Here is an 11,517-nt window from a genome sequence, read left to right on the forward strand (position 1 = left end):
CTCTGTTTCGCCCCGCCAGCCAAGCGGGCTTCTCCCGGCCCGCTGTTGGCTCCGTTGTCGGCTCGGTCTCCTCCTTCTCGGCCCGGTCTCCAGTGTGTTTTTCACCGGGACCTGAGGAGGAGGAGACCTGATCTCCGCTGAGGCTATCGAGGAGGCACTCCAGGCCTACCTCGGTAGCCTCGCCGAGATCTACGATAGCCTTCGGATGCTGATCTGGACCGGATGATGAGAAGGTTCATCCAGGCCCAGATGCAGATGGGAGTGCTCTTGCCTCCCTCTGGGGAGCTCAACACCCTTTTCAAACCGATTGCTCCTTCTCCGACCCGCTACCCGGGCTCGGGGCAGCTGGAGCCGAGCAGCTTCGGAGCCGGGGTGGGTCGGCGCTGATAGTACTTTGTACTCGGATCCGACCCTGCCCTCGAGTGCATCGGATCCGACCTCGGAGCCTGGATCCGATCCTCGGATCCGGGGATCAGTGCTCCTTCGGCGCCGCCTGTGTCGGAGTGCACTGTCCTTCGGATCCGGCGCGCGCCGGCTCCGATCCACTCTTCGATCCGAGGGGAGCCGATTGTCGGATCCTTTGGTCGAGGTCGGCTCCTTCGGCGTTTGATGTAGTGGAGAGGGCCCTGTTGAGGGTCTCCGGACCCCCGGCACTTGTTTCGGCTCCGTCCCGCGCTCCCTCTGCACTGGGTCAGGCTTCCACCATCCGGCCCTTGGGACAGCCCGCTTCTGTGCCCCAAGCTGCTCCAATGGAACAGGTTGCTGCTTGCGAGGAGTCCTCTGACAGCCCCCCAGAGGATGTTCCTCGCAAGCATACGTGCAAAAGGAGGCACATTGACTCCCCCAAGTCTCTCACGGAAGACACGGACTTGGAGGAAGGGGAAGGCTCCCCACGGTCGCCCCCCGAGGATGTCTCATTTGGGGACATCATGGAAATGCTCCGTATAAGGGGGGGGGGGTCTGCCCCCAAGTCTTCCTCGGACGAGTCCGTGTTCTTGGATGCATTTGAAGCGGGCCCGTCTACCTCTTGGGTGTCCCCTCCTGCCGACCCCCTGGTGGACCTCATTACCACCAGGGCGTGGAAGGAACCGGACACCGTGGAGCTAATCCCTAAGAGGCCCGATAGGATCCTCAGCCCACCGTCCGACCGTGCCCATTGGAGTAAGGGGCCTCCGGTAGATGCCATGTTGACGGCGGCCACCAAGAGGGAACTTGCTCAGGAGAGTCCCTCAGTCCATCCCCAGAGCAAGGAGTCTCGGATGATGGACCGCTTGGGGAAGCGGATGTTTATTTCAGCGACCTTCTCGGTAAGGGCGCTGAACTACCTGGCACACGTCATTAGGATGCAGCGAGATCTCATTAAAGAATACGCTGCATCTCCCCCAGAGTCCATGTCGGAGGAGGACAAGATGCTGCACTCCACCCGCATGGCCACTCTTAGATCAGTTACTAATACCTCTATGCGGCTACTCTCCCATGCTACGGAAGACGCCGCTAGAGCCGCAGGGGCAGGCCTAGTCACTAGACGTCAGGCCTGGCTCCGTCACTGCGATTTTTCTGAGCCCTTCAAAGCCTCGTTTGCGAACGCCCCCTTTGATGGTTCTGCCCTCTTTGGCAAAACCCTTCGCGACACTTTGACCCAGAGCGAGAAGGACGGGAAGACGCTGTCTGCCGTCGGAATCCGCTTCTCTGCACCCCAGAGGCCCTACTCTAGGAACCAAAAGGGTCAGAAGAAGATGTGGTTCCGGAAGTCGCAGCAATCCCAGCCTGCTCCGGACAACCAGTCCTTCCGTGGCAGAGGAGGACAGGGAGGACGCCGCCCTAGAGGCAGAGGGGCTCCCAGGAACTTCGGGTCCAGAGAACCTTTCTCTGAACGACCCGCGCAGCAACCCTGAGGGGTTGCCCGACTGCTCCACTCTGAAGACAGTCGGGGGACGTTTTTCGGGGCACCTAGCGGCATGGGAGTCCATAACATCAGACCGCTGGGTTCTCCAAATCATATCCAGAGGATACCGCATCCCTTTTCTTCACTTAACAAAATTGAAGTCCCTCCCAGACGTTCCACCCGGTCAACGGGAGGCCGCTTTGGCAGAAATTGGCCATCTGCTAAAGAAAAGAGCCATCCAGCCCGTCCCCCCAGACCAGATCGGATCAGGGTTCTACTCCAGGTTCTTTTTAGTGCCAAAAAAGACGGGGGAACTAAGACCAATTCTAGACCTTTCTCTCTTGAATCTGGCAGTCCCCAAGGAAAAATTCCGAATGGTCACTCTGCAGTCTATTCTCCCCCTTCTGGGAGAAAATCACTGGATGTGCTCTATAGACCTCAAAGATGCGTACTACCACATCCTGATGGACAGGCGCTCCAGGAGGTTCCTCCGCTCGGCTGGGAGCCAGTCACTACCAGTTCCGGGTCCTTCCCTTTGGTCTCACCACAGCCCCCAGGGTGTTCATCAAAGTATTAGCAGTGGTAGCGGCCCACCTGAGGCTTCAGGGGGTACAGGTCTTCCCCTACCTGGACGACTGGCTTCTTACCGCCCCAACAAGGCATCTACTACTATTGGCGCGAGACTCCTTTCTCCATCTTGCTCCCTTTTTGGGCATTACAATAAATACGAAGAAATCCAACCTGGCGCCCACACAGCTCTTGGATTTTATAGGGGCCAGGTTAGACACAAGGAGTTTAAAAGCCTTCCTCACTGCGGACAGAGTTCAAAATCTGCAGCTCCAGGTGCGGGCCATTCTCCACTCAAGTTCTGTTCCAGCGGAGTTGGTCCTGAGGGCTCTAGGGTCCATGGCGTCTGCTATAGCACTTCTTCCTCTTGCCAGGCTCAATATGCGCATCTTCCAGTGGACTCTCTTAGTACAATGGTCATACCTTGCTCTCCCTATGCATCACCCCATTGCGATCAGCAAGGCTTGCAAGCGGTCCCTCCTGTGGTGGATTCACTCCCCGGATCTCCACGGAGGCCGCCCATTTTGTGCTTCTCCCCCTCTCGCCACGGTGACCACGGACGCCTCCCGCCTCGGGTGGGGGGGGCATTTTGCGGGCCGGACCATCCAAGGCACGTGGAACGATCCAGAGACCTTTCTGCATATCAGCGTTCTAGAGATGAGAGCAGTGCTCTTAGCGTTGCTAGCACTTCAGGACTTTCTTCCCTTGGGAACAATTGCGATTCAATCGGACAACATGTCGGTTGTCTGGTACATCAACAAGCAAGGGGGAACAAGGTCTTACCCCCTTTGTCGAGAAGCCATGAGAGTTTGGGAATGGGCAATCTCCACCAACCGCTTTCTAATAGCAACGCACATTCCGGGTCGGTCCAACATCCTGGCGGACAAGCTCAGTCGCACCATTCTGACCCCTTACGAGTGGTCTCTCAATTTTCAAGTAGTGGAACGCATATTCGCACGGTGGGGAACTCCTTCATGCGATCTTTTTGCCTCTCCCTCAAACACCAAGTGCGACAGTTTTTTCGCACTGATACCCCTTCCAGGAGGTTCTCCAAGAGACGCTCTGGTGCATGCTTGGCCACCCGGTCTTCTGTACGCTTATCCACCCTTGCCTCTGATGCTCCAAGTTCTTCAGAAAGCCTCTCGGGTGGGTTGCAGAATGATTCTCATTGCTCCGTTTTGGCCTCGACAGATCTGGTTCCCTTTTCTAAGGTCTCACTCGGTGAATCCTCCTTGGATTCTAGATCTGATATCCCACCCATCCTGCATATCTCCTCCGAACCTGGACAACCTGAAGCTGACCGCTTGGCTGCTCCAGTTCCACTCTTGATCAGGACTCCCGGTATTTCGTCCCCTGTTAAGGCTATCCTGGTGGCAGCTCATAAACCGTCCACTAGGAAAGTCTACCGCAGCAAGTGGAAGCGGTTTTCTTTGTGGGCGGAGCGGCAAGGCCTGAATCCCTTCACGGTTCCACTCCCTTTAGTGCTTGACTTTCTAACCTCTCTTTTTAACGATTGTGCCAGCAGTTCCACAGTCAAAGTACAACTGGCAGCAATTTCTCATTATCACATTGGTCATGACTCTAGTCCACTTATGTCAGCCAAGTTGTGTAAAATTTTCCTTAAAGGTACTTTCCTTCTCAGGCCCCCTGTGAAACAAGCGGTTCCTCCTTGGGACCTCTCCTTAGTTCTCCAGGCCTTGACCGCCCCCCCCCCCCCTTCGAACCAACGGCTACGGTGGATCTCAAATTCTTGTCTTTCAAGACAGCCTTTTTAGTAGCCATTACATCGGCCAAGAGAGTTTCAGAGCTCCAAGCATTATCAGCTAAACCTCCTTACTTGGTATTTCATCCGGACCGTGTTTACCTCAGGACCAACCCGTCCTTTCTTCCTAAAGTAGCTTCTGAAGCAAACATTAATCAATCCATTAACCTCCCTGTTTTCTTTCCTAAATATGAAAACAAAGGTGAATACAAGCTTCACTCCTTAGATGTTCACAGGCAACTTAGATTTTATCTAAACAGAACGGCTGGTCATAGGCAATCAGACCAGTTGTTTATTTCCTTTGCTAAATTTAATTTGGGCAAGCCAATTTCTAAAGTTTCTCTGTCTCGCTGGATTTCACAGTGTATCTTATTGGCTTATCAAGCTTCAGGAAGGCCCGCACCGGAGGGTGTACGTGCCCATTCAACCCGGTCAGTATCTACCTCGGCAGCCTTTAAGGCTAGGATTCCTCTAGATGATATTTGTGCAGCAGCCACGTGGGCTTCATCTCATACTTTTATTTCCCACTATAAGTTGGATCTTGCATCTAGGGGTAGAGCATCATTTGGCTCCGCGGTGCTTCGGAATATCCTTCCATGATGGCCGCCCAAGATTCAGGTAGCTGGGGACTCTGTCCCACAGGTTGCAGACAAATGAATCTCCTACTTCAGATTTAGAAGTTATGTACTCACCATAATGTTCCATCTGAGTAGGTGTATTCATTTGTCTGCAACCATCCCGCCCTCCTATCCCCCTGGCCTTTCAGTTTCCTGCATATTATGTGTTACCCTTTTCAGGGTGTTCTTGCTGTTGGCAAACTCGATCTGAGGTCATGAGGGTAGAGCAGGGCATTATGGGTGAGGGGAGGAGCTGAGAGCTTGGATCCATAGCTGGTAAACCATGCCGGTTCGGATCCGATATCGGATCCATAACCCACAGGTTGCAGACAAATGAATACACCTACTCAGATGGAACGTTATGGTGAGTACATAACTTCTAATTATCATATCCCCTTCAATCTTTGTCCTGTCCCTTCAAAAATCCTTCCCAAAGTCCCACCCAGTCAAAGGGAAGAAGCAGCACTAGAGATAGAAAAGCTGCCAAGAAAGAGAGTCATCCAAATAGTCCTTCCAGACCAGATAGGATCTGGATTCTACTCAAGACTATTTTTGGTGCCAAAAAAAAACGGGGACTGGAGACCAATTTTGGATCTCAGTGTATTGAACAAGTTTGTGAAAGTACAAAAATTCCAAATGGTCACAATATACAATCTATCCTCCCGCTTTTGGAAACAGACGATTGGATGTGCTTGATAGATCTTCAAGATGCGTACTACCACATAAAAGTGGACAGGCCATCAAGAAGATTTCTGCGCTTCCGTGCAGGAGCCAGTCACTACCAGTTCAGCGTACTGCCCTTCAGACTCTCTACAGCCCCCAGAGTGTTCACAAAGTGCATGGCAGTCATCACAGCTCACTTGCGACTACAAGGATTCCAGGTGTTTCCATACCTAGACGACTGGCTCATTTCTGCCCCCACCAGACATGTATTGGAAGAAGCCCTGGCATACTGTCTCCTCACTGCACAAAGGCTAGGCATAACCATAAACTGGCAAAAATCCAGTCTCACCCCATCTCAGTCCACATAATTCATAGGTGTTATTTTGGATACAAAGAACTGCAGAGCTGCTATTCCAGAGCACAGAATTCTAAGGATAAAGCAACAACTGATCCCAATCCTTTCAAGGGAGTACATCATTTTATGTTGGAAAAACTGAGAGGTTATTTAAAACCAGGATTTATGAACACCTCTATGACATAAAAACTAAGGAGGAAACTAATATCTTATACAAACACAGTTTACAATGTGCTGACTTTTGTGGTTTTAAATTTGCCATTCTCGACATTGTCCACATTGAAGCTAGGGGAGGAGACTGGCAAAATGCTCTTAGTAAAAAAGAACTATTATGGCAATTAAGGCTAGCTGCAAACTTCTCTTTGGGTTTAAATGATCACTGAACTATCCTGCCAATATTAAGAGAAAAAGCAGGACAGGTTTAATATTCGTATATAAAGTTTATACATATCAACAAAGGTTTTATGGTTATTTGGGTACACTCTCAATAAAGAATATGATGGCTGAATTACTTACTGTGAAGAACAAACTGTTGGATACAACTGTATTGCAACAATGTATTAGCTACGTGTTTTTAAATTGTGTTTTTAATGTGTTTATACTTAATATTCATGAGCTGTGTTTTATATTTATGAACCAAAGATATTTTTGTTAAACCATTGGTGGAAGAATGAACCAATTATTATTGAGTTTACATTATTTAAACTAAATTTTTGTGTTTTTGAAGTGTTCTGAGGAAGTCAACTGGCTTTGACGAAAGCGCTTAACATTTGTAATAAAATTATTGCTGAGGGCTCACAACATTTAGTGCTCTTTGTTTGGTTTTATAGTGGCATACTTGAGCACTATTGCACCACCTATTTTGGTTTCACCTTAGCTAGATGGTTGAAAGACTGTGTGACCTTCATTTTTACACAGTGTAATATTCCATTGCCTACTACCATGAAGGCTCATTCGAGAAGGTCGGTGGCAACGTCTACTGTTTTCCATGCCAGAGCTTCTTTGCATGACATCTGTGCAGCTGCAACTTGGGCTACGCCTCATACCTTCATCAATCATTACAAATTGGATTTTGCCTCCAGGGGAAGAGCATCTTTTGGTTCTATGGTGCTCAGGAATGTCCTTCCATGAGAGTCTCCCAGGAATAGAGGTAGCCGGGGACTCTGTCCCATATGTAAGGAATGAACGAGGATTAACAATATCAGATAAAGAAGTTATGTCTTACCATAACGTTCCATCTGTTCCTCTACCGTCTTTTGACTTGCAAACGCAATCTGAGGTAACAGGGAGAGGGGGGTTATGGGTAAGAGTTTAGCTTGAGAGTTTGTAGCTGACGGGAGCTTGGAAAATGGCCGGCTTGGTTCAGAGGTCGGAACCGATACCCTTACGTAAGGAATGAATGAGGATCAACAATACAGATGGAACCTTATGGTAAGACATAACTTCTTTTTTGGAGAAGTTTTTCATAGGTTCGTAGGTGGGTACTAGGGTATCTGCCCGAAGGCATTTATAAGCCTAGCCAGAATGCATTGGCTTTCGCCGCCCCCTTAGATTAGTTCCCTGTGCCTCTGTCCAGCAGAGCCACTGAAGTGATCCCCGGGGTAAACATTCTGTTTCCCATCCACTCATCAAGGTTTCCCTTGAAGAGTGTTAGTGAGGAGCTCTGCCTAATGTAGATGGTAGTTACCTTTGTGGGGGGGTGGGGAGGTGGGAGGGATGTGTATTTCCAAGGGGTACCTCCTATACAGAGCCAATGGATATTGCCAATATACTGGCAGACAGATTCATTGGCATTAGTCTGTGGTTGGATCTAACCAGGGAGGAGTTGACTATTGGTGTAGAGGAGTTGACTATTGATGTAGAGCAACGGTCGTCCATGTTAGTAATGACCAGGTCAAGGATGTTGCTACTTCTAGTGGGGGTAAGAACGGGCTGTCCAGGGCATTGGAATTAATGAATTCCAGGAAACATTGGGCAAGTGTATTGGTACATGAGTAGTTTTCCCAGTTAATGGAGGGGTAGTTGAAGTTGCCCAGTATGTTTGTGTTAAGTTGGGACCCTAATATTCTCCAGGGTGCTTAGGAATGTGGAGTGAGAGTCTTGGGGCATGGTTATGGACCTATAGCAGGCTACAACCTGAATTGCTGTCTTACCCAATGTTAGCGGCACCTGTAGTATCTCTGATGCATTATGTTGGGCTACCAGTCTGGAGGTGTACTTTATGAATATGGAAACACCACCGCCTTTGGTGCTTCGGTCCAAGTTCTGGGGGCGAAAGGTGTGGAATGAGTTATAGCCTGGTAGTGCAGGGGTGCTTTCTGCTGCTTTAAACCAGGTCTCTGTTACAGGATAAATGTCAGTGTTCTCCATTTTAAGGAGTGCTTCGAGCGAGTGCCACAGTTGGGATTTAGACTTCTAGCATTGAGCAGCATGCCCCTCAGATTGTATTTGTTTGTAGCTGTTACTGGGGTAATTTGGTATTTGGAACACCGCCTAAAAAAGGCACTATAGGGGTGGTAAGAGCCTTGGCCAGTATTCGGAAGCCCAGGGGTGACAGATGCAGGCCATCTCTGGCAAAGCATCAATGTCTTTCAATCATGTCATCCCAGGCAGACAGATACTGGATTCCCTTAGAATGACACCAGAAACTTAACCAGTTGTTGAAATCAATCATTTTCTGCTTGTACAGTGGTATCATTCTGGTGATGGTAGGATGCTGCTCAAGGCTAGGGTCATACCCGTCTGGGCTAAATAATCCAAGAGCTCCTCCATGTCTCTCTTCATGTAGTGCAGGGAGGTATGTCTCAGGTCATTCACATCCACATGTACAATGACAGAGTCATATCTGTACTTCTTGTTGAGGGACCTGAGTGCGTGCATTATGTGGCGGATCCTGGCACCTGACAGGCAGCTGACTGTTACTTTCTTCTTATTCAACCTAGTGAGTGGGACATCAGTGTGCCTCACTATCAAGTCACATATGACTAGTGTGTTGGGCATGCTGTTTTGCCTTAGGGGCTTTGGTTGAGTGGCGCACTGTTCAGGAGAGTTATGTGTCTCGTGATTAGTGTTGTGTTGTGGTGTTTGAGTGTATTTCTGTCTTGGAGGTCTCTGCTGTTTGGGTAGATTTTTATTGAGAGTCTCTGCGAAGGTGGGTGTATGGTTTGTGTTTTTATGTGAAGGCAGTGCTGTTGTGTGTTCCATGTGGTGTGGTGTAAGTGCTGACTTGCTCCTCTTGACCAGCTCTTCCGGTCTTGGCTGAAGAGTGTGTGACATCCAGTTTGGATATATAAGTGCATCTCTCGCAAGTCTGAGTGTTGGAAGGTAAGAGGAGAGGGTTGTCAGTGTACATGAGGCAGTTGCTACATTGCCTCAGGATGCCCAAGTTTACCAGGTTAATATGAGAAAGTACAGGGAACTGACCTTTAGACATGCCTGTGGGGTGAGCATTAATAATAAGTACTGGAGCTGTTTCCTTGTAGAACGTTTAGTGCTGGTAGCACTTTGTGTGCTACAATAATTGCTACAAGAAGTCTTGTAAAGGGCTAGACTAGTAATCTAGTAAAAGTGCAAGAGAGGAGAGAACTAACAGGTCTAAGGGGAAAAAATTGAAGGGCAGACTTTGGCAACTCTCAGAAGCTTACAAACAGTCCTCGATACAGCAAATCTGCATCTGGACTAGACAAGTTACAGGAAAGGTGGGAAACGAGCGCAAATGCGGGCTTTTATACTAGAAAGTTGAAAGAGATGGAAAAAACTGCCCAAACGGCCATTATACTACAATTTCTGAACCAGAAACCACTCCTCTTGTGGTAGATAGGACACCTAGTGCTTACTACTCCCACTGATAATCTAGAAGGCTTTCCTCCTACACAGAAAGACATTGGGGGGTGCTCGGAAGCTTACAAACAGTCCAGGACACAACAAATCTGTATCTGCACTAGACTAGTTACAGGAAAGGTGGGAAACAAGTGCAAATGCAGGCTTTTAAACTAGAAAGTGGAATGAGATGGGAAAAAAACTGCCCAAACAGAATATAAACTACAATTTCTTGGCCAGAAACCACTCCTCTTGTGGTAGATGGGCTACCTAGTGCTTACCACTCCCACTGATAAACTGGAAGGCTTCCCTCCAACACAGAAAGGCTTGGGGGGGGGGGCTCAAAAGATTACAAACAGTCCTGGATACAGCAAATCTGTGTTTGGACTAGGCTAGTTACAGGAAAGGCAGGAAACAAGCTTAGTTTTTTTTAATATATATACAGAAAAGCAGCTAAAACAGCACTAAAATAATTCAAGTGCAGTGCAAGCTAGCACACTTGAGTGTGTAGCAATATTAAACCAAATAACAGTTTAAATAAATGCAGTTTATTCAAACTGTATTCTGAACTGAATTCAGTTATTGTTTTATTCTATTCTGAATAGTTAAAAAGTGCCAAAATATATATTTATCATCTGAGAAGCACACTCAGTCAGAACTTAAGGAGATTCTAGCAAAGTTTTTATTTATTTATTTTTTTTAGTAAACTGGAAAGGGAGAAAGGAGGAACAGAAGATAATTGGTAAAGAACCTAAGTGGGTTGGCCTTATCAAATGTTTTGTCTGTATTAGGTAGAATCAGCTAATGACACTAGATTGGGAGGAGTATCCCAGATCAAATTTACAGTAGAGGTGGGCAACTGCAAAGCCGCCAAGTATAAGTGGGGATGGGAAAGCATTACAGCTAGTAGCTACAGTAGTTTGGGTAGCAAACACTACAGAGATGTTTATCACAGCAGAAAAACAGCCACTAAATGAAAGTTTTAAACAGGTACAGGAGCAAGGAGATGCTGGAGAATACTTTTAACTGCAATGAAATCAGTTATATGATGCACTCTTTGGCAGGAAATCAGAACAAACAAATAGTTGTTTAACAAATGGAGAAAATTTCCAGTTAATTCCTTACACACAGTGGTCTGTGTCCTCTATCAACCGAAGATGGCTGCCAGAAACACAGGAAACTCAACAAACAAAACAACCAGTCCTGGATAATAGCAGACCTCTATCCAGACTATGCTACCTGACAATGAAAAATACAGTTAAAACAGTACACAAATGCAGTGAAACAGTAAAAAAAGCTTTATAACAGTGCAAAATCTAGTAGATTAGCTGTTTAGCACAATTATAAATGTTAAAAGGTGCAATTCAGTGAAATAAATGTAAGAAATAACTTATTCTGCTCTAGAAGTCTTAGGGAATTTCTGCTTTGTTCCAGTGATTCTCATGGATTTATTGTTGTATACAAATGGAGCTGGTATTAACAGTTTTTTTTTACTTAGAAAAATCAAGAGAGCCACAGCATAGTGTAAATACATTTTGTACAAGTTAAAGCAGAATTTCAGTTTGCCTTACGACTGCTTTTCTTGACTCCTTTTTAGACATTAAGCCCCTTGCACACCAAATTATAAGCTTGCTTGCATTTCTGTATCATAAGAAAATATGGTTGCTTAATATTTTGATCTGGACATGTTTTTAGACTTCTCTGCTTGTGTTGTACTTGGTGATGATGGTAGGTTGTGCTTTTAACATGTATATGCTAAGTGACAGTTCTCTGTTTTATCCTGCAGAAGAAAAAGTTTGCAATGGCTTCTCCTGTCCAAATGGAACCTGTATCCCATCCAGCCGGCATT

At 47.3% G+C, this 11,517-nt stretch overlaps 1 protein-coding gene across 1 annotated transcript in view; it reads left to right on the forward strand.

Annotated features, from left to right (window-relative positions):
• The window catches only part of SORL1 (sortilin related receptor 1), a 5,131,225-nt gene that overhangs the window by 3,067,827 nt on the left and 2,051,881 nt on the right, over positions 1–11,517 (forward strand). Inside the window, exon 27 of the mRNA XM_044081038.1 lies at positions 11,455–11,517. This exon is cut by the window's right edge and continues 48 nt beyond it. Coding sequence (XP_043936973.1) covers positions 11,455–11,517 — 63 coding nt within the window. The remainder of the gene's footprint in view (positions 1–11,454) is intronic.

Source organism: Protopterus annectens, chromosome 8.part0, assembly GCF_019279795.1.
Source record: "Protopterus annectens isolate FY-2018-M chromosome 8.part0, PAN1.0, whole genome shotgun sequence".
In the NCBI taxonomy this organism is placed as follows: Eukaryota; Metazoa; Chordata; order Ceratodontiformes; family Protopteridae; genus Protopterus; species Protopterus annectens.